Source organism: Eptesicus fuscus, chromosome 23, assembly GCF_027574615.1.
Source record: "Eptesicus fuscus isolate TK198812 chromosome 23, DD_ASM_mEF_20220401, whole genome shotgun sequence".
Lineage (NCBI taxonomy): Eukaryota > Metazoa > Chordata > Mammalia > Chiroptera > Vespertilionidae > Eptesicus > Eptesicus fuscus.
In genome coordinates, this window is record NC_072495.1 from 12,554,362 (window position 1) to 12,576,404 (window position 22,043).

Sequence of the window (22,043 nt, forward strand, 5' to 3'; positions counted from 1 at the left end):
AGTAAGTTCCTGGTTAAGCCCATCACTTTCCACCCTCATGTCTGTAATTCAAAACCAAATAATACTCTAATTATTTTTAACTTATAATAGCAATCACTCTAAAAAACATTTCAGAAACAAAAGTGTCTAAGCACAGGAAGGATGAAATAAACATGTTTCAATCAAAAAAGGAAGAACACTCCCTAGCTGGTTTGGCTCAGTGGATACAGTGTTGGCCTGTGGACTGAAGGATCCTGGGTTCGATTCTGGTCAAGGGCACATGCCTGGGTTTCAGGCTCGATCCCCAGTAGGGGGTGTACAGGAGGCAGTAGATCAATGATTCTCTCTCATCATTAATGTTTCTATCTCTCTCTCCCTCTCCATTCCTCTCTGAAATCAATAAAAAAATATATATATTTTTAATTTTAAAAAAATCAAAAGGAAGAACACTAAGGTTGCAAAGTGATAAATACGTAAAACAGTAACTTCTTAAGAAATGGTTCAGCTTAGCCAGTGTGGCTCAGTGGTTAAGCATTGATCTACGAACCAGGAGGTCACAATTCCATTCCCAGTCAGGGCACATGCCCGGTTTGTGGGCTTGATCCCAGTAGGGGGTATTCAGGAGGCACCCAATCAATGATCTCTTTCCCTCTCCCTTCCTCTCTGAAATCAATAAAAATATATTTTAAAATAATAATGTTCAAAAGGCCTGATGAGCACCTTTAGGCATCCACCAGAGGGTTGTCTAGCTAATGTTCACAAGCTGATAAGGGTAGGGGCAAGGGTGAGTGAAGGGGCCTTATAGCCAGCAGGACCCCTCTTTGTTCTGGGCTGGGTGAATCTTTCAGGTACTTGGATTTTGGGGCTCTGGGCCTATGACCTCGTCTATAGAAACATAATACAATCCCTTGGGGCAAGGGGACTAGATGAACTGTGTACAGACAGTTACTGGCCCAGTGTCTGGCCATGAAGAACTCGCACTTCAGACAACCTCGATGAGAGAAGGGGCCAAAAAAAAGTGGGACCAGAGAGGGGCCCACAGGGGTGGCAGGTGCTCATGACAGGGAAGGCAGAGGAGACAAAGGCCTGGAGCCCTGAGGGGGCTCTGTAGAGAAAGCCATAAGAAAAGGGAGGAGGAGGAATGAGCCCACGTATAGGAAGACTGCACAGCCCAGCCACAAATTCTCAGTCACAGAGCTGTGCTGGGCTCACAGTCACATGGTCCTTTTCTTGGTGCCTCAAGTGCACACGGGGGCTGGGGGCTGAAGACACGGCCTGAGGTGCAGCCATCCTGTTACCTGTGTGGTATTGACTGTGATACTTATACAGCTTCACCAGCACAGGGGACGGAACGACCAGGAAGTCCCGCAGAGACGGCGTCACCGAGTGCACCACCACCGGGAACCTTTCACACAGGCGTCCCAGACCCTGCAACACACCATGACCTGTTACACGGGCATGTCCACCCTTCCAATACCCAAGTTTGAGCAGAAACTTCCAAGGTCAAAGCTCCCAAGGGGCCACCCGGCCACGGGGCACGAAGACAGGAAAGGGAAATGGTCTTGCGTCTCCTCCATCTAGGAGGGGATATATTGTTAAAGTTTGTCCATTTCTTTTTGAAGCAAATTAGGGGAGAAAGGATCTAAAACATGATTTCTAAACAACGGCAGACACGGAGTCACTGGGGTTTCCAACAGGTTAAGAGTCTCAGCAGAACAGAGCTGGCACCGCAGATGTTAGGAGAAGTCCTCTCATGAGGCCCTCTGGCAACATTGCAGCCTTTCAACTGTCTGCTTGAGAACGGCCTGGCTGGCAGATACAGGGCAGCTCCCACAAAGGAGGACCCAGCCGTTCCTGGACCCCACCCACAGAAATCCCAGCAGCCTGTCGGCAGCAGCCCCCACTCAGTGGTGAACTGTGTCACACAGGCTCTAGTTCAAGTTCCTACAGACACAGCCCAGACTCTGGTGCTAGTGTGCCAACCACAGCCTGAATGGCACAACAAGGCCCTATTGATGGGATCTCTAGTGTCTGGGAGACTGACCTGCAGACAGCAGATAAGCAAGGGCAAATGAGCAATGATGACTTTGCTGGACGTCTTGGACTGTAGCTTCTCAGACAGCTTGATGCAAAGACTTTCTGCACCTAAATTCAAAAATCAGGGGAGGGCACAAATGATTAGCAAAGGGCCAAAATTTACAAAATACTCAGTCAACAATTAATCATATAATTTCACTAAACCCCAGAGACACACTTTTTTGCAGGGTTTATTAATACTGAAAGGTTACGCCAGAAAGTGTTAAGACACAGGTTAACGGAAAGCTTATCTCTGCTTCTTTTCTGCTGTTGTGAAAATACCACCCTGCATGGTGTGTGACTGCTTTCTCTTCTCTGCTGGCCCTGAGCTCCCTCGTCCCCCTGTCGCCACAGTGATTTGTGAATGGCAGCCACCGGCAAGTCTGCTGAATGCTTCCAGACAATGGCAGATGTGGAGCCACTGGGGTTTGCAACAGGTTACGAGTCTCAGCAGAACAGAGCTGGCACCGCAGCCGTCAGGAGACATCCTCTCATGAGGCCCTCTGGCAAACATCTGCCACTCTTCACAAGGGCTGAGACAGGCGCTGAGTTCCCACTTCTCACACAAAAGCCTCAAGAACCAGCAGTAAGTAGTGGAGAGAACACAGGCCCTGGGGCCTTGGCCAGCACCATCCCCCCGGTCCGGACACTGGATGTCCAGGGCATGACAGGAGCTGATGCTCACCCTGCTCATCCTTCACGGCCCACACCATGAGGTCCACACAGGCGGCGTTTGCCTGGCAGCGTAGCTTGAGGGGGCTCAGCTCACTGTGGATCCGGTCTGCATCGTGCAGAATCTTCTGAAGCTCCGCCTGGCTAGTGTTGAACTGCTCCAGCACAAAATCATGGATCTCCTTCACAAAGGTAGTGGGGAGGTCTGTAGGAAAGAGAGTGGGCACTGCAGCTGGAAACAAAACTGCACCAAAATTCAGGCAGCAGCTGTGAACTTCTACAGTCTTTTCCTCTCTAACAAAAAACCAAGAAGAACATGTTTGCTGCCGCTGCTATGGTTCCAAGATTGTCCTCTGGGAAGACCTTGGATAGGCTGTGCACAGCTGCCCTCCACACATATGCCACCTGGCACTCAGAGCAAATGATCATTTCCCAGGGAAGTGAGAGCCATGCTTTGTTTCAAGCAATCAATATACTAAAACCTGAATATATGAAACACATGCACTGAGATTTATCACAATAGAAATGATACAGTTAACATCAGGAAATACTTTAGTGACTTATATATCTATTTTATATTTACTATTTTCTTCAAAAAGAAATGGACAAACTTTTAACAATATATCCCCTCCTAGATGGAGGAGACGCAAGACCATCTCCCTTTCCTGTCTTCGTGCCCCGTGGCCGGGTGGCCCCTTGGGAGCTTTGACCTTGGAAGTTTCTGCTCAAACTTGGGTATTGGAAGGGTGGACATGCCCGTGTACACTTTTAAAGTGTCTGACATTGCCAAAACCGGTTTGGCTCAGTGGATAGAGCGTCGGCCTGCAAACTGAAAGGTCCCAGGTTTGATTCCGGTCAAGGGCATGTGTCTTGGTTGCGGGCACATCCCCAGTGGGGGCTGTGCAGGAGGCAGCTGGTCGATGTTTCTCTCTCATTGATGTTTCTAGCTCTCTATCCCTCTCCCTTCCTCTCTGTAAAAATTCAATAAAATATATTTTAAAAAAATAAAATAAAATAAAGTGTCTGACATAATGACTGCACAAGTGAAGAGTAATTTTTTTAAATTTTTTTTTAATTTCTTTATTGATTAAGGTGTCACATATTTGTCCTCATCCCCCCATTCCCATCCCACACCCCTCCCCACGGATGCCCCAACTCCCTGTTGAACTTAACCGTTGGATAGGCTCGTATGCATGCACACAAGTCCTTTGGTTGATCTCTCCCCCCTCCCCCCAACCTCCCCTATCCTCCCTCTGAGGCCCGATAGTCCGATCGATGCCTCCTTGTTTCTGGTTCTGTTCTTGTTCCTCAGTCTATGTTGTTCATCATTTCCCCTAGATGAGCCAGATCATGTGTCCCTAGAGATATACTTATACGAACTGAATGTGAGACGAACAATAATAGTTATGCTGACAGGCAAATGAATCAGTCTGTAGTGAGTTTCTTTCTGGACCAACAGTTCTTTTGAGACCCAATTTCAATGTCCACCAGTTCCTTATGTGTACATGTCAGCACTGACCCCTCAGCTCTGGATGGTGGACAAATGGTGGTAACGCAGGTCCGACTCCCTCTGGTTTGGTCTCGGCCGGACCCAGGGGCACGGCTTCACCCGGATTAAGGGGAACGTGGCCTCACCCAGACCCAAGGGGCGCGTGGCCTCATCCGGGCCCGGGACCCAGCCTCACCCAGATGGATCCAGGGGCACACGGCCTCACCCGGACCCAGGATCCGGCTTCACCCGTACCCAGGGGCGCAAGGCCTCACCCGGACCAGGGGCACATGGCCTCACCCGGGCCCAGGGACCCAGCCTCATCCGGGTCCAGTGGTGCGTGGTCTCACCCGGACCCAGGGGCGCTTAATTTTTTTTTTATTGAGGTATTATATGTGTACATATCTTACCATTACCCCCCCCCCCCCACCCCACACCCGAAGAGTAATTTTTTGAAAGGCTGTCAGATAAGGACAAAAACTGGTGGTAGCCTAAAAAAGAGAATTCCCGGCCTACAGGGCTAAGTCTTCAGAGCGTCCAGAATTTCAGCCTTTTCAAACTCTCATCCTTGGGGCCTGGAAAACTTAGGAGAACCGATGTGGGCACAAGTCAGACCAGTCGAGGCAACACACAACTCAGGTGGGAAGGGAGGCCACAGGGGTTCCTGGGAGCCAGGCTGAGCTGGGCAGTCCCTGCCACACTCCTTCGTAAACCTAACTAACCCTTTCTGAGGTTACAACCAGATTCAGCCTCCACCTCCCAAGAGCCCTTGGAATCAAATTAGGAAAATGGATTAACTAAATTATGGTACATCTACATAACAGAATATTATATGGTCATCAAAACTTACGCTTATGAAGAATGTTCAATAATGTAAGAAAATAGCTTAGGGAAAATGTTTTAAAAATGAACAAAAGAGAGACTGGAATAAAATGCTAAATGTGTATGTGTGCTACACTATTCAGATATTATCTCTGCCCTGGCTAGGTGGCTCAGTTGGTTGGAGCATCGTCCATACACCAAAAGGTTGTGAGTTCCATTCCCGGTCAGGGAACATACCTAGGGAGCAAGTCAGGGTTCTGATGGGAGGCAATTGATCAGTATTTCTCTCTCACATCGATGTTTCTCTCTCTCCCTTTCTCTCTCGCAAAATTCAATAGAAACACATCCTCAGGTGAGGATTAAAAATATATATATATTATCTCTGACTTATAAGATTGAGTACCTCATTTTCTTTTTTGTTATACTTTTTTATATGTCTAAAGTGGACATGTTAAACTGTATGTATGATCTGGACAATACAACATGTCCATTTCAGAAAAACACCTGAGGAAATAAACCCATCAAAGAAACCATCATTGACAGCACTAGGGGCATAGGATCATGGACAGATTTTTTTTTTCTTAGTTGCTTTTTCTCCAACATTTCTATGACATGACTATGTCTTTTCTGTTTTTTTTAAGTGCCCCAGCAGAAAGGAAGCACAAACTTGAGCCAGTGGCCCTGAACCCAGTCTCACTGAATTCACACACGTGTGCAAAGTCCTCACCTTTCATGTAGTACAGAGTGTCACGCAGCATCTTGAACATGGCCACGTAGAGGGGGTCACTGAACGTAGTGTAGTAGAGGTCAGCGCTGGGGTTGGCCTGCGGGGAAGGCAGAGGCACGTGACCACAGCACCGAATTCAGGCCCTCTTCAGGACCTCCACCTTCGTGCGGAGACCCGGTGAAGATATCCTTACACACGTGACTTAGCATTATAAATGGAATAACCGTGTACCATGATTCACTACTTGGACACTTTAATTACTCTCTTCACCCTCTTAAGCATCAGGCAGAGGAAAACAGCAGGCTCACATAGTCCAAAGATGCCAGCAGGGAAGCAGCCACCTGACCCTTCACCTCCTCCTGCTGAAAGCTCACAGTCTTTGAAATCAGGGGGACACAGGGTGTGGAGGAGGGGAGGGACAGCCAAAGGACCACCAGACCACGGGACTCAACCCTGTCCACCACTCTGGCAACAAACACTGCAGCCAGGGAACCTTCAGATTCAGCTTATGTTTTGTAATTAAAACTCATTTTAAATTACTTTTCAGCAATCTAATCTAAAATGTAGCATTATTTTTCTTCCAGGGGAAAAATTCACACAAGGTCTAATGCGATGAATAAGATACTATTCTAATGAAAGGCATTATTCTTGACACATGCAAAAGTGCTCTGCAATAGGAAGAAGAGAAAGTAAATCAGCATCGGGCCAGAGGTTGGGTCGGAGGGAATGGGCCTGTGGTATGAGGCTGGTGGAGGGCGCAAGAGTCTTGTAGAAGGCATGAGAACTGCATGAAGGACATGAGAGTGATGCCATATTTCAAGTGGGTACTGATAACAGGAGCTGTGGTTAACAGTGCCATCAGTGGGCACTGGATAGCTGCTTTACAGACTTCACCTCACAGTCCTCACAACATCCCTGTGGGACAGAGATGAAGAGGTGAAGTTTGCTGATGAAGGTGATCCAGGGGTCTGACTCTGGAGCTGGGAAGAAGTCACTGCAAGCAAGGAGCAGAGGAAGGGAGCCCAGAAAACGCAGCCTGGCTCCACTGCTCACTAGCCACGTAACTGAAGTTCCTTAACCCCGGAAGCCTGTTTCCCCACATGTAAATGAGGGACTGCTGTGGAATTCAATGAGCGAGTGAGTGAAATCCTATCCCAGTGTCTGGCACATAAGCATGCAATAATTGCTAGTGATTATTGGTAATGAGTATTATATTCAGCAATACAGGTCATGGTCTCACTCTTTTTTTTTAAAGCAACAAAACTATTTTATTTAAATGGACATTTATACTAAAGTCCAAATTACAAAACAAAAATACTAGAAACTGCTCTGGTTCAATAGGAAGGAGAGTCCCAGAGTCCCATATTCCCAGCCTTCCCTCTATTCATAAAATAATCCCTAAAAGGGGTCCCCACTGAGCTCTAACTTTCCCTTCAGGATCCAGATTGACACTTTCCATTATAGATGGCCTGCAGGCCCAACCAGTGGCCACGAGTTTTGACTGCCCAGCCCAGCTGCTGGCCCTGGTCCTCCTGATCTGCCCTGGGTCACACGTGACCAAACACTGACAAAGGAAAAGAAGAGGCCTCTGAGACTGCAAGCAGTGAGAGTAAAGCTCAGGCCAACAGGCAGGACACAACCTGCAAAAACATTAAAAGATAAAGCAGGAAGGACTGCAACCTGGAGTGTTACAAGAACTGTGCTTTTCAGCCAAGAACTGACCCAAAGCAAATCACACCTGGCACGTATGTCTAACATCTGCAGACAGCTTGCTGGGAGCACATGCAGGGCAGAAGAAGACACACTCTGCAACAGAGGAAGGTACCTGGGGGCTCCCACCCCTCCAGAGCTGAGCCCAGTGGTACCAGGCACTGTGTCTCAATATCAGGTGAGAGAAAGAACACCAGGATTAACAAGTACTCTGGGTTCGGCACATGCCACAGCAGCATTGGGCTGGTAAATGGCAATCTCTCTGGATCCCCACACTCAAAAGAGGACTGACTCAAATGTTCCCTGAGGTTTTGAGACCTCCCAACACAAAAACACTTAGAAATTTTATAAATAATGCTGTAGGCATTGGTTCCAAATACATTAAGACAAAAGTTCCCTAGGCACACCCCCCCCTCACACATAAAATCCAGGGCTTGTACATGCCTAAAAAAGTGTGAGGCGTGTGTACGGAACCCAGAGAAGCAGCTTTGAAAGCACCAAAGGAGCAAGGAAGATATAGAGCGTCCGAGTCAGAGGACCCAGTGCATTCCCAGCTCCTACGGTGACTATGTGACAAGGGCACCGTATTTAGTCCCTTAAACCTCTATCTTTCACGTGTGAAACAGAGACATTGACCACTGCCCAGAGTCAAGTGGCAGGTGTAGTCATTATTGGGACTGGGAGGTTAAGCTGAACACTCAGTGCCCCCACACAAACCCTCCCAGCAGGCCGTCTCAGTGTGAAGCCCTGAGAAGGGACGTACCTCTAGCACGCTGGCTGCAACTGCATCCAAGGACTTGAGAACAGGCTCCTCAACGATCTTCTTCACCTACCAGTAAAACAAGACCTCATGAGGCACCTGACAAACACAGTGATAGACAGGAATGCCAGCTCATTCCACTAAAGAACCAATGTTGACGGATAAAGACACCTAACAGGCCCATGTGGTGAAGAATGTGCTAGAAAAGTAGGCCATAATATGTAAAAAATATCGAACTACATACACAAAATGCCCTTAACTCTGCCTTCACTTGGAACTTTTCTTACCTAGATTGGAATGACATAAAAACAGAAAAGGTACCAACTCTCTTAAATGTGCTGACATTAGACTTCCACTTCCAGGATGCGAGTGTTCAGACTCCAGGCATCACTGACCATTCATCCATATCCCCTCCCAGATGTCAAGAGCACCTTCAAGGTCAATCCTCTGGTGCTGACGGCTCCTCCCTCTTCGCCTGGGCTCTTCGAAGCTGCCCAAACTGCAGCACACATTTTAAATTTCTAATAGACGTGATTATTTCTACCCATTCTCTATACCGGCATTTAGTACAGGAACGAGCTATCCTGTCAACGTGGGATCTGATGAAACTGCAGCCTCCCCTACCCCCCAACTGTAGTACTTTAAGAAAGCATTTTCAAAATGTATAGATAATGATACACTCATGACAGGAGACTAAATAAAAAATTGCCTAGAAGAAAGCCTAACCTTGAAAAGTTAAAATATAGTAGAAAAAAGAATTCCTTTTTTTAAAAAAGGATCTGAAACATTCAGCCTTCGAATGGGATTTCTGAGATTAACTGAGAAAGCCACGGGCCACCCAGGCCACTGTTTTGTCTGAGACACTGACAGTGAGGAGTTTAGGGGGAGTTTTCCCTCCTGACAGTAACTTCAAAAACATCCTAGGCCAGCAGTCACAACTGGTGGTCCGCGTGGTCCGTGAGGTCTGAAAGGTTGGCGACCGCTGTCCTAGGCTATTAGTAATTGGTATGGCTCTATCCTCATTAATTATCACCTATGCTTTGATGTCTTCTTACATCTTCTGCCTAAATAAAGCCTTTCTCTGAGTGATTTCTTTCTATTCATCCTCCGCACAGGAGGAGATGGCTGCTCTCTCCAGTGCATGCTTCAAGCTTTTGGAGGTGTCATTCTCATTCTCTTTCATTCTTTCCAAACAAAGGCTCATCATTAGAGTTTGTCCCTCATGATGTCTTCTCCACTATCCCCTAGAACAGTGGTCAGCAAACTCCTTAGTCAACAGAGCCAAATACCAACAGTACAACGATTGAAATTTATTTTGAGAGCCAAATTTTTTAAACTTAAACTATATAGGTAGGTACATTGTTATTAACTTAATTAGGGTACTCCTAAGCTGGCCTTTGCTAAAAACTCAAGGGGCCAAAGAGCCGCAGGTGGCTCGCGAGCCGCGGTTTGCCGACCACTGCCCTAGAATGTCTTAAAGAATCCCAGCTCAATCGTAACAACCTCAGAGTCCCTGGATCAGGGTCTATTTCAGGACTCAAGACAATGGCACCAATGCCTTCTCTGATATCACCTCAAAGGCTATCCAAAGGTATCCAAATTGGAAAGTTAGGTTTTGTGTTGATCTGAATAGAGCACCCCTGGGACAGAATCAGGTACCACGAGCTGAGCTTTGACCCTGCCCTTGGTCTACAGATCCTTGATCTATTTGACACTGATTTCCTTACCTCTAAAATGGGGAGCACGAAAAAATAAGATAAAAAAATAAAAAATAAATAAAATGGGGAGCATGGTACCTCCCCAAAATGGTTATTAAATGAGAACAGACTGCACAATTGCTCCATGAATGTTACTTTGTTTCCTTCTTTTATCTGAAAATTATGACTACTAAATTGTTCATTTGAAATACTGAAAAACTCCTAGTCTTACACCACTGGCAATTTTACTGACTGATAGAGCCGAGGCCTGTTTATCCACAGTGCTCTGCTTACCAAGTTTAAGAGTTCCCGAAGCATTTCTAGTGGAACACTGAACTCCTTATATGTGACGCCATTGAAAAGAGGAGAAACTGAGAAGCTGGAACTGATGGTGGAGAAGTAGTAATCGGGATCCAGGGCACTCCCGTCGGGTAGGTAGGCAACTGATGGAAAAGAAAACCAGATAGTCACAGTAACATGTGACCGGGATACTTCCTTCTTCCCTCAATAACCAACTAAGACATAGACTTTGCTTTTGTTTTTACTCCAATTCCTTGTTTTTTAATTAAGAAGTAAAGGCTGGCCATAGCCGGTTTGGCTCAGTGGATGGAGCATCGGCCTGCAGACTGAGGGGTCCCAGGTTCAATTCCAGCCAAGGGCACATGCCTGGGTTGTGGGCACAAACCCTAGTAGGGGGCATGCAGGAGGTAGCCGATCAATGAGTCCCTCTCATCATTAATGTTTCTCTCTCTCTCTCCCTCTCTCTTTCTCTCTGAAATCAATAAAAATGTATTAAAAATAAATTAAATGAAAAAATTTTTAAAAAAGAAAAAGAAAGAGGCTCTTTTATAAGAAGAAAAAAAAGAAGTAAAGGCTAGATTGCAAATCCTTGGGGAGTGATGCCTCTCACTGGGTGTTTCATGTCAAAGGCTCAGATATAATCATGTCCTAATATTTTCAACACAGACCATGTAACTTAAAATATGGGAAGAAAAAAAAGAATTACACATTTTTAAAGGTTGAGAGATGTGGAGGTCCATAGGGCTCCAGAGATTTTACCGCCAAAATTAGAACTAAAATGCGAATTACTAGAAATTTCAAAATAAGAAAAATAGTCAATCATCCAACACATAATAATAATATAAACCCAAAAGCATATAATCATTTGAAAATCCATTATTTAAAAACAATAATAGAAGACTATGACTGGAAAATAAATAAGCTTGTGCTATTTTCATATTAAATAGTGACGGACAATATCAATCTATAAAGAACCAAAGAATAAATTTTATGACTTTTTTTGAGCACTAGGGCACAGAAAAAGCAAAGAATTGAGTTTACTCCAATTGTGTAAAAGCTGGAGTATAGTTCTATGATGCTGGTGACACACTACTGACCTGACTAAAGGTGGATGGGTCCCAAGAAAGCAAACCAGCAACTTACAACAGAGAACATGGGGTGGGCAATAATACTGAAAGGAGTTGAGATGCTAGAGGCCAACATAATAAACAATCATTAAGAGGGAATGGCACCCTAGCTGGTTTGGCTCAGTGGATAGAGCATCAACCTGTGGACTGAAGGGTCCCAGGTTCGATTCTAGTCAAGGGCACAAGCCCAGGTTGCGGGCTCGGTCCCCAGTAGGGGGCATGCAGGAGGCAGCTGAGCAATGATTCTCTCTCATCATTGATGTTTCTATCCCTCTCTCCCTTCCTCTCTCTGAAATCAACAAAAAATAAATACAAAATAAATAAATAAATGTGTGACCCTCTAGATCAGGCCCATGGGCTGTATAAGGCCCGTGAAATCATTTGGTCTGGCCCTGCCATGGTATTAGTGTTAATTAAATGTTTGATCAAATATAGCAGGTTAATTTATTTTTAAATATATTTTATTGATTTTTTACAGAGAGGAAGGGAGAAGGATAGAGAGTTAGAAACATCGATGAGAGAGAAACATCGATCAGCTGCCTCCTGCACCCCTACTAGGGATGTGCCCGCAACCAAGGTACATGCCCTTGACCGGAATTGAACCTGGGATCTTTCAGTCCGCAGGCCGACGCTCTATCCACTGAGCCAAACCAGTTTCGGCAGCAGGTTAATTTTTAAGTTGATCATTTTATATGCCCTGCAAATCCTATATAATAAAAGGCTAATATGCAAATCAACTGAACAGCGGAATGACCGGTTGCTATGACACGCATTGACCACCAGGGGGCAGACAGTCAATGCAGGAGCTGCCCCCTGGTGGTCAGTGCACTCCCACGGGGGGAGCGCCACTCAGCCAGAAGCCTGGCTCACAGCTGGCGAGCGCAGCGGCAGTGGTGGGAGCCTCTCCCGCATCCGTGGCAGCGCTAAGGATGTCCAACTGACGGCTTAGGCCCGCTCCTCATGGACATCCCCCGAGGGCTCCTGGACTGCGAGAGGGCGCAGGCCGGGCTGAGAGACCCCCACCGCCGAGTGCACAAATTTCATGCACCGTGCCTCTAGTGATATTATAAATATCCAAATGGCCTTGGCAGAAAAAAGGTTCCCCACCACTGTTCTAGATGCATGACAGCAGAGCATCAGTGTTACCATCCCTGGCATCACAAGTAGTCACTATGAACCTGTTATCCAAGTGCTAGGTCAATATGATGTTGTGACGCCCACCTTCAAAGTAGTGAAAGGCAGATCCTCCAGGGGAGCTGGGAGGGGGCATCCCCCGTTCCGGGCTGACCTGAAACACACAACCATACTTACAGATCAGAAAAGGCCAGTCAAACCTCAGATTTGTCTTAGATAAGGTTCTCTCTGCCAGCTCAATAGTAGTTGTACTTCAAGTTGTGGTTCAAGCGTCACCTCCTCCATGATACCCCCCGTACCTACAGTGTTTTCTACTATATACCAAATCATTAAATTCTTCCTATCTAGACAAACATTTTATATCTGATTACTAAGCTGAATTAGTCTTGTGTTTCATGTCTATCTTTTCTCCATGAGTCAATTAGATACTTCTTAAGGGCACCAACTATCTCCCACTAGGAATAGATTTTGGCACCCACTTGCTAAGAGGCAAATACTTCATGACTAGGAGATGAAATCACTTATAAATTGTAAAGAGGACATGGGAACCTTTTATATTAAAGAGAATTCTAGTGAGAACATTTTGTTTCCTAAGTTTTCTCAAGCTACACACAAGTGGGACTTTCCCCACGTGAGCAATTCACAAGCCCTCTCTCCTCTGCTCTCTTCCGGGAGGGCAGCCGCACCTGAGAGATGCTGGACACGCTGCTGGTCTTCCTCTTCAGGGTGCCCTCCTGACACACGGTCAGCAAATTGCTGGGGAGGATGGAGCGAAAGTCATTGAAGGAACGCCTCCGAACGCCTTCCAGCTCCTCTGGGACTCGGAGGGAATGAGGAGGGACTCTGGGAAAGAGTTTTGAGAGGAGCGACTCTTCTGTGTTGCTGTAACGCCCAAATGCTCGTGAGATTCCAATCAGGCATGGGATTGCATATTTGCAGAGGTATTCTAGAAGACAAAGAAGGAATGTTCTGATACCAACTTGTAACACTGACTCACATCTCACAACCCACTGACTCACAAGAGTCAGGATAAGCCACAGCAACAGGGTCAACCCCAAAGGCTGACTGATGATATTTTCAATCTGGCATGCACAGTAACTTCAGACTATGTCTGCGTCACATACAACTGGCTTCTTTGGGAGGTCTTGGTCTATTCATGGCACATCCAAACCATTTATAAAGGTAAGTCACGTTATCAGGCAGCTTTACTGTACTTAAACAATATATTTATCGCTCCCAGGATCATATTGTTAGCCTTACTCTAGAGGAAAAATGACCTTGGGAAGTCAGACATGTTATAGATAAGAAACACAGGCCCAGAAGGATGAGGTGACTTGTCCAAGGTGACTCAAAAATTTTCAGGTGACATAGCTGTGCGCGTGACTCACATGTGACCTCTTAGCTAAAACACAACAAAGGCAACTACTATAGGAAGGTTTTCATCCATGATGTATATAGAGTAGTAAAGAACAGAAAAAAAGACTGAGGAAAACAATAACCACAAAACTTTTTTTAAAAAGCCTTGGATCTATAATTATACCTTTTTCTTGAATCTCCAAGGCCTGGCACATTCCCAAAAGGACATGCAAAACCTGCAAAAGTGCCTCCAGGATCTGTAATAGCCAAGAAAACAGAGCAAACTTATAAACCAAATCAGAAACATGTTACAACATTAGTTCAGAATCAGAAGGAGCTTCAGACATTATCTTGTCCAACCTCATATCTGATACATAACTCCACACACGAAAGCTCCGTTGAGGGGCCAATGAGCTGACCTTCCAGGAACAGAAACCCTCCCTCCCTGGGCTGGTCCAGGGTTCTTCCTAACACTGGACCAATGCTGTCCTCCTGGGGCTGGCTTGCACCCACCAGCTATTGGGGCCGCTCCTTCCTCCATGTTCTGCAAGCAGATGATAGACCCCTGAATCCCTTCTCATGGCTAAATACCTCTAATTCTTTCCATCCATTCTTATGATTATAAGTCCTTTATGATGCTAATTGTAGGCTTCGGATTTTACTGTAGTCCACTGTGTCAGAAACCGTCTCGAATTGTAGTGCTCAGTATAAAATTCATTCATATTCCAGGGTTGCTGGGACTCACTGAGTAATCACCAAACTCAACACAGATTCTAGACTTTCATGTATGTGTCATTAGCTTTCTGGCAGCTACTTTACACGGCTGGCTCCATGAGCTCACAGATAAGTAATTAAATCTTTTCCACACATGCTGCTCCCAAACTATGCCACCTCTATTTGCGTAGCTGGTATTTTTTGCCTGTCACTGATCCCTACAAAGCTCATGGTATAAACCTGAGTTCATCATGCTGGTTGTTTGTTAATGCCTCAAATTATGTTTTCTACAAATGAGGCCAACTTGCTTCCCAGTCTTCATTCATGGACCCGGCTCATCTTACTTCAACAGTAGGGGGCAGGCTACCGGAGGCTCCTACTGGGCTGGCACCTCACCGGTCACCATTTGGGATGGTCCTCTGGACAGTTCCTTATTAATTGTTTTGGTGCTCAACCCATTTTCAAGGATGTCAGGAGAGGACTGTTCTATTGCCTTAATGAAGACCAACTAGACTATATCCACTTCATTTCCCCCTACTAGTACCAGTCTTAGAAAACCAGGAAAAGAAAAGAATGAAGTTGGTCTGATATGACTTGTTCATAATCAAGTCAAATTTCTTACATTTTGCTAATATTAAATGATGCTACCTATGAAGACTTGAAAATAAATATTTTATCCATTTCATATATTAAAATGATGTCCTTGTCTTCAGTGTTAACCTCCCTATTTTGATGTTATTTATAGAAAAGCCCTTACTTAAGCCTGTTAACTTTTTAATAATATGTAATTCTAACATATCTAGTTGTCTCCTTAACCAACCTACAAATAAAGAACTTAAACTAAGAAAGAGGTAGAAATACTGACAATAAAATCTATAACTGAATATAAGGAAAGAGATATTAAAAATTAAAAAACAGATACAAAAACTCAAAAAGCTTAGCTAGCTGAGAACATTTAGCATAGAGGCAAGCAACCAGGCACTCCTGGGCAGGACCTGAGGATGGATAGCAACATATAAAAACTGATTTTCAAAATAACAAATCTGATTAAGAAAACGTCTAGAACCCTAACTGGTTTGGCTCAGTGGATAGAGCGCTGGCCTGTGGACTGAAGGGTCCCAGGTTTGATTCCGGTCAAGGGCACATGCTTGGATTGTGGGCTCGATCCCCAGTGGGGGGCGTGCAGGAGGCAGTCGATCAATGATTCTCTCTCATCATTGATGTTTCTCTCTCTCTCTCCCTTCCTCTCTGAAATCAATAAAAAAAAATTAAAAAAAGAAAAAGTCTAGAGATTATAATCATATTGTTTAAAAAAGAAACAGCCCCAGTTGGTGTTGCTCAGTGGTTAGAGCATCAGCCTGTGCACCGGAAGGTCGCGGGTTCAATTACAAGTCAAGGGGTTGCAGGTCTGATCCCCCCCCCCCGGGGGGGGGGGGGGAGCAACCGATAGGTGTGTCTCTGTTACATCTGTTTTTCTCTTTCTCTCTCTTCTCCTACCCCCCTCCCCCCGCTTTCATTCTCTCTAAAAATCAATGGAAAAAGTATCCTCACTCCTTGGGTGAAGATTAAAAAAAAAAAGTATGAAACATTTAAGTAATATTTCCAATAAAATAAACTAAGACCAAAAAAACTGAGCACTTAAAGGATTAGCTTCAACTATCTAGTAAAGTCTTTCTATGAAAGACTTTAATACCCATCGTAGTCAGGAAAATGAGCTGCCTCTGCCTTTTGCTGCCTACCTCACAGGACTATTTGGAAAGCTGAATGAGATCAGACTCAAGAGGTCAGTGGGTAACCGGGAAAATACTATAAGCAAAGTATTAAATGTTTCTTAGGTCTACTATTAATAATGTGGAATAAGTCAACATAAATAATCCAATCACTTCAACTTTTTTTCCCCTCTTATCATCACTTTGGGGTTCTTTCTGATCTTAGAGAGATGCAAAACAATTAGCCATACATTTACCTCATCCCTAAGTGAAGGGTCCCTGTAAGCCACATCAGACAGCAAGGTTACCAAACAGAAGCTGAAGCTCTCTGCAACTGGGAGGACACCTGGAATCCACAAAGACACAAATCAGATCGTCACAAATGAGAGACACTGGGCCACACCTACTGGTCCCCCACTTCAGTAGTTGCTTCTCTCATATGGCCTGCCAAGCGACCGGGTTACTGTGGTGAATGCCCTTGCTGAGATGAATCTCAGAATAGATATGGGCTCAACATGTTTGCTGAGAATACTCCTATCTTTTTTTAAAAATATAATGTTTTGGTTCAGTAAATGTTTCCTGAATCAGTTTGAGATTACACAGCCTCTCAACATGACAGATTCCATTTTTATTTCTGACCTAAGTAAGAGAAATCAGTCTTGATAGTGTATGAGAGACAGAATATGGAAGCTAATTGTCAAATACCTATTACTGCTACTTTAAACTGAATCAAATGCTTGTATTTCCTTTTCTGCTTTATTTTGACAAATGGAGAAAATCCTAATAAGAACTTCCAAAGAGTTTTTCTATTCCTCATAGGATTTTAAGCCCTTCCACTACTGAGCCTCCTAGCAGGGATCTCGGGAGCACAGCCTCAAGGTCAAAAAGGGAGCATTATATCCAAAAGATCAAAAGCTAAGCAGCACTTCTATCAAGTGTACCTTCAAAATGTTAGTACATCTACTGTGTAGATCCTATCACTATTAAATTTTTAATCAATTTTGAATACTAAACGTTTAATCAAGGACAAAGAGCTATCCAGTTTTATGGCCATACTAGAGGCCTGGTGCACAAAATTCGTGCACTTGTTGGGGGGGGTGTTTGTTCCCTCAGCCCAGCCTGCGCCCTCTCGCAGTCTGGGAGCCCTTGGGCCTAAGCTGTCAAGGCAGACATCCTTAGCACTGCCGTGGAGGCGGGAGAGGCTCCTGCTACCACCGCTGAGCTCACCAGCTGTGAACTCGGCTTCTGGCTGAGTGGTGCTCCCCCTGTGGGAGTGCACTGACCACCAGGGGGCAGCTCCTGCATTGAGTATTTGCCCCTTGGTGGTCAGTGCGTGTCATAGCGACCAGTCGTTTCACCGTTCAGTCGATTTGCATATTAGCCTTTTTATTATATAGGATGTGAAGTACATCGAAGAAGACTTCTACATTTCTACTTTTGCACTTACTTTAACATGCAGCTCTAGGTAATTCTCAGACTTGATTGTGCATTGAATCACCTGGAGGCTTGTTAAACTGCAGACTGACTGCTTCCCAGACCTAGTTCCTTCCTTTCTTTTTTTTTGGAATTGTTATTAAGAGTTTACCCGAGCCAACCTGACGAACATGCCAGGGAAAAGATCTCAAATGCTCCCTGGCCCTAGTTTATAATTCAGTAGCTCTGATGTAGCGCTGAGAATCTGCATTTCTGATAAGTTCCCAGGTGACACTGGTGCTGCTAATACAAAGATGGCACTTTAAGAACTACTGCTCTAGAGTTTAAAAGCACAAATAATACTGCCTTAACAAAAAATACAAGAGTGAAATGTTACCCAATAATTGGAAATATCTCCAACAATGTTCCCAACAATCTATAATAATAAAAGTGTAATATGCTAATTAGACTGGACGTCCCTCCGGACGACCTTCCGGATGAAGCTGGGGCTGTGAGGGAAGCCCGGGTCCTGGGTGCCAGAGGGAAGCTGGTGCTGGCAGCTGGGGGAAGGCAGGCCTACTCTTGCATAAATTTCGTGCATTGGGCCTCTAGTGTTTCAAATAATGATAAAACTTCCATTCTAATACCAGTTTATGTATATAGAAGTATATTTGTTTTTAAATAAAATAACAGAAAAATAGAATCAATATCTACTGGTATTCTATTTCTTCCCAAATTAGATAACAAAGGTGGAATAGATATTTGACTTTTTAGCAATGCTCTCTCTATTTAATTTACAGTCCTTTAAATTCCAGGACACATATATAATTTGGGGTCTGTCAGTTTTAGGCATAGGAGGCCACCAGAAATGATGAAAACCCGAAGGTCTAGAGGAATACAGGAATCCCTCCAACAAAAGGACAAGGGCCTTCTTTACAGCCACCAACCCCCTGCTGTATCTGAAGGTGGGCCTCAGCCATGCCTCAGAGAGAGACATTCCAAAGAAACTTCAGTCTCATGGATCATGAACTCTAAAATGTTAGAGGTCTTCAAGCTGATTTTGGAGTCTTGAGAAATCAGTATACAAGAATATCAGAATTTTAAGCATTTAACACAATGCTTGGCATATAGTAGACCTATGTAAATATTTCAGAAGGGAGAGAGAAAAAAAACAAGGAGGGCGGAAAGATGAAGGGAGGGGAGGGCAGTGGAAGGAAAGAGGGAAAAAGATGGTCTAACTTTTCCTTTGACCGTAAAGAGAGATCAAAATAAAATATAAAATAAAAAGAAATACAAATGAATATATTCTACTTCTAAAGGTAAAAGTTTAACTAATACTTAGCAACAGCAACAAAGTCATAAAACTATTTATGGTGCACATGGGGTTGAGTCCTGAACATCCATTTCACCCTTCCTTTTTGGACCAGCAGCAACACAATTTGGAGAACCGCCCTCATTCCAGGAGTGAACCTATTCATCTAAGGGCAATAGAGACTGGTTCAGGGATAGGCAGGTGAACAATTCTGGCCAATAAGACATGAGAAAAGTTCCTGAAGGTCTCAAAGTTCCTGTTCACTCTCAAAGTGCAATGGAAAGCTGGCTTGCTCAGCCCTGCCCTCTCCCTCCATCAGCCATGGGCCCTGGACAACAATGGGTAGCACAGCCCCTGTGGCTGCAGGCAGGCAGTTTTCCCACAGCCAGGAGTGGAACCAGCTAGAGGCATCCTAATTGATGTGTTAGTATAATTAAACACTTGATTCTTACAGACAATGAACATATATATTCTTCCTTGCATTCAGGGAAAACATTATTGTATACAAAATTACCTCTGCCTTTCCGAGCTGTGCTTTCTTCTACCCAATACACTTTTGGAAGACCTTTAAGAAGTCGAAGAAGGTAAGGAACCACAGAATCTTTGTGCTTAAAAACAAAACAAAACAGATATTTAATAAAATATGTGACTGGTAGCTTTTTAGCACAGATCAAGACCAAAGGAAAGTATACCCACATCCTAATCATCTCAAAGATGAATGTTCACATGGCGTCGCACCCTTCCTGTTTCTCACAAGTGCTGAAGGGAAAGGCTAAAACCTGTCCTTCTGGAGATGAGTGCCCAGCCTGGCTCTGGCCTCCTCTGGGGGGCCAGGCCCCCATGAGGCCCTCTCCAGAAGAAGTGCACACATTCAAAACTGCCTTCACTAAGAGGTGTTCAGACTGCCCCCAAACCCTTCAGTGGGCCCCAGGATCACATCCTCTGGACTGGAGAGAAGCTCAAGCTCACTGAACTTGGTGATACTTCCATCGTTCATGGCCCTTGGTTGTTTTTCTTGGGGGGTTGCTTTAATATTCTGCTTCATATTTCTACTCTCGAATTAAACATGAGACTTTATAGCCATCATTAGCCAATGAAAATGTACTTTCTTCTAGTTTCCATATCAGCACATAACCTCATAGCCTTCCATTATTGACCCTTTTGGTTGTTTCCCTGTATTTACAGATGCTCCAGTTAAAAATTAGGTTAGTGTGCTCCAGAGGAACATTATTTGATGTTCTAAAATGTTGAAAAAACATGTGGTGGTTTAATACATGACTGCAAGTTCTGTGACACTCCTTCCACTGAAAGGTGGAGTTGAATTCACCTTTCCTGGAAAATGGGCTGCCTTAGAGACTCGCTTCCAGTGGCTCTAGAGGGTAGTACATATGAGACAGCCTTCCCAGGCTAGGTTAGAGAAAGCAGTGCAGCTTCCACCTCGCTCTTCCTTGGACACTAGCCCTTGGATCCCAGACACTATGGTGCGACACAGTGACATAGCTCAGGCCACATGGAGAGGCTACGTCCAAAGAGGGGACCTAGCCGAGAGCCCCAGGTAAGGTCCCAGCCAACAGCCAGGATCAACCCCCAGACATGACGGGAATAAGCCTTCAGGTGATTCCGGCCCCCAGCCTTCAAGCCACGCCAGGTGGTGCCAAATAGAGCAAAAACAGTGACTCTTCTGAGCTCTGTCTACATGAGGGGGGAAAATTGTTGTAATAAGCCACCAAGTTTTGAGGTAGTTTGTTATGCCACAATGGGTAACTAAACAGAGAACTTGCTTTGGTGAAAACAAAACAATTTATCCTCTAAAGGATAAAAAGGAGCTGGCTACATCTGTCCAGGATCCTAGTATACTAACAAGCACAGAACTCCAAAGGACCCTGCAAGGCACGGCCCCCTGCATAGGATGTGTCTAACCACTGTACTGTATATCTGACAGTAATATAAAATAATACTGATATTGGATGTCAACTGCAATTAAAAATAAAAATTTAAAAAGAAATATACTTGATAGTCAGGGAATATGTGATACAGAATTCACTCTTTTTTTTTTTTAATCCTCACCCGAGGATATTTTTTCCGTTGATTTTTAGAGAGAGTGGAAGGGAGAGGGAGAGACAGAGAGAAATACTGATGTGAGAGAGAGACACATTGATTTGGTTGCCTCCCATATGCCCCCGACCAGGGTCGGGAGCCTGCAACCGAGGTACATGCCCTTGATCGGAATCAAACCCAGGACCCTTCAGTCCAAAGGGCGACGCTCTATCCACTGAGCCAAACCAACTAGGGCCAGAATTTACTTTTTAAAAAATATATGTTTGTACTGATTTGAGAGAGAGAGGAAGGGAGAGGGAGAGAAACATCGCCGTGAAGGAGAAGTATCGATCAGCTGCCTACCGCATGCACCCCAACCAGGGACAGAGCCCCAAAACCTGGGCATGTGCCCTGACCAGTAATCAAACCAGTGACCTTTTGGTGCACAGAACAACGTTCAGTCAACTATGCCACAATGGCAAGGGCAGAATTCACTTTTTGTATTAAAATATTTTAAATCCAGCCCTAGCCGGTTTGGCTCTGTGGATAGAGCATTGGCCTGCAGACCGAAGGGTCCCGGGTTTGATTCCTGTCAAGGGCACATGCCCGGGTTGTAGGCTCAATCCCCAGTAGGGGGCATGCAGGAGGCAGCAATCAATGATTCTCTCTCATCATTGATGTTTCTATCTCTCTCTCCCTCTCCCTTCCTCTCTGACATCAATTTAAAAAAAACTTATATCCAAAATGTATAATAAAAATGTAGGATTAAATGTATTATTTTGATCTTAAAAAATAAGGCACATTAACATGTACTCTAAAATAACTTACACATATCACAATTTTGAATGCGATAATATTATATCAAAACTATATCAAAGAATGTTGTTTGTGGTTACTCTGAGTCTGATTGATGAGCATTTTACCTGAGATTGAAAATCAAGTCTACTCTAGAGCAACTGTCGCCAACCTTTCAGACCTCACGGACCACCGGTTGGCGACCGCTGCTCTA

The 22,043-nt window shown here is 44.7% G+C and overlaps 1 protein-coding gene across 1 annotated transcript in view; it reads right to left on the reverse strand.

Moving 5' to 3' along the window:
* Nucleotides 1–22,043, reverse strand: part of PI4KA (phosphatidylinositol 4-kinase alpha) — a 95,108-nt gene that overhangs the window by 58,974 nt on the left and 14,091 nt on the right. Inside the window, exons 3-13 of the mRNA XM_008142637.3 lie at nucleotides 19,512–19,605; nucleotides 16,530–16,618; nucleotides 14,034–14,106; nucleotides 13,180–13,439; nucleotides 12,581–12,647; nucleotides 10,227–10,375; nucleotides 8,239–8,304; nucleotides 5,766–5,862; nucleotides 2,741–2,932; nucleotides 2,024–2,124; nucleotides 1,278–1,407 (exon numbers count right to left, since the gene is read on the reverse strand). Of these exons, the coding sequence (XP_008140859.2) occupies nucleotides 1,278–1,407; nucleotides 2,024–2,124; nucleotides 2,741–2,932; nucleotides 5,766–5,862; nucleotides 8,239–8,304; nucleotides 10,227–10,375; nucleotides 12,581–12,647; nucleotides 13,180–13,439; nucleotides 14,034–14,106; nucleotides 16,530–16,618; nucleotides 19,512–19,605 (1,318 nt within the window). The remainder of the gene's footprint in view (nucleotides 1–1,277; nucleotides 1,408–2,023; nucleotides 2,125–2,740; nucleotides 2,933–5,765; nucleotides 5,863–8,238; nucleotides 8,305–10,226; nucleotides 10,376–12,580; nucleotides 12,648–13,179; nucleotides 13,440–14,033; nucleotides 14,107–16,529; nucleotides 16,619–19,511; nucleotides 19,606–22,043) is intronic.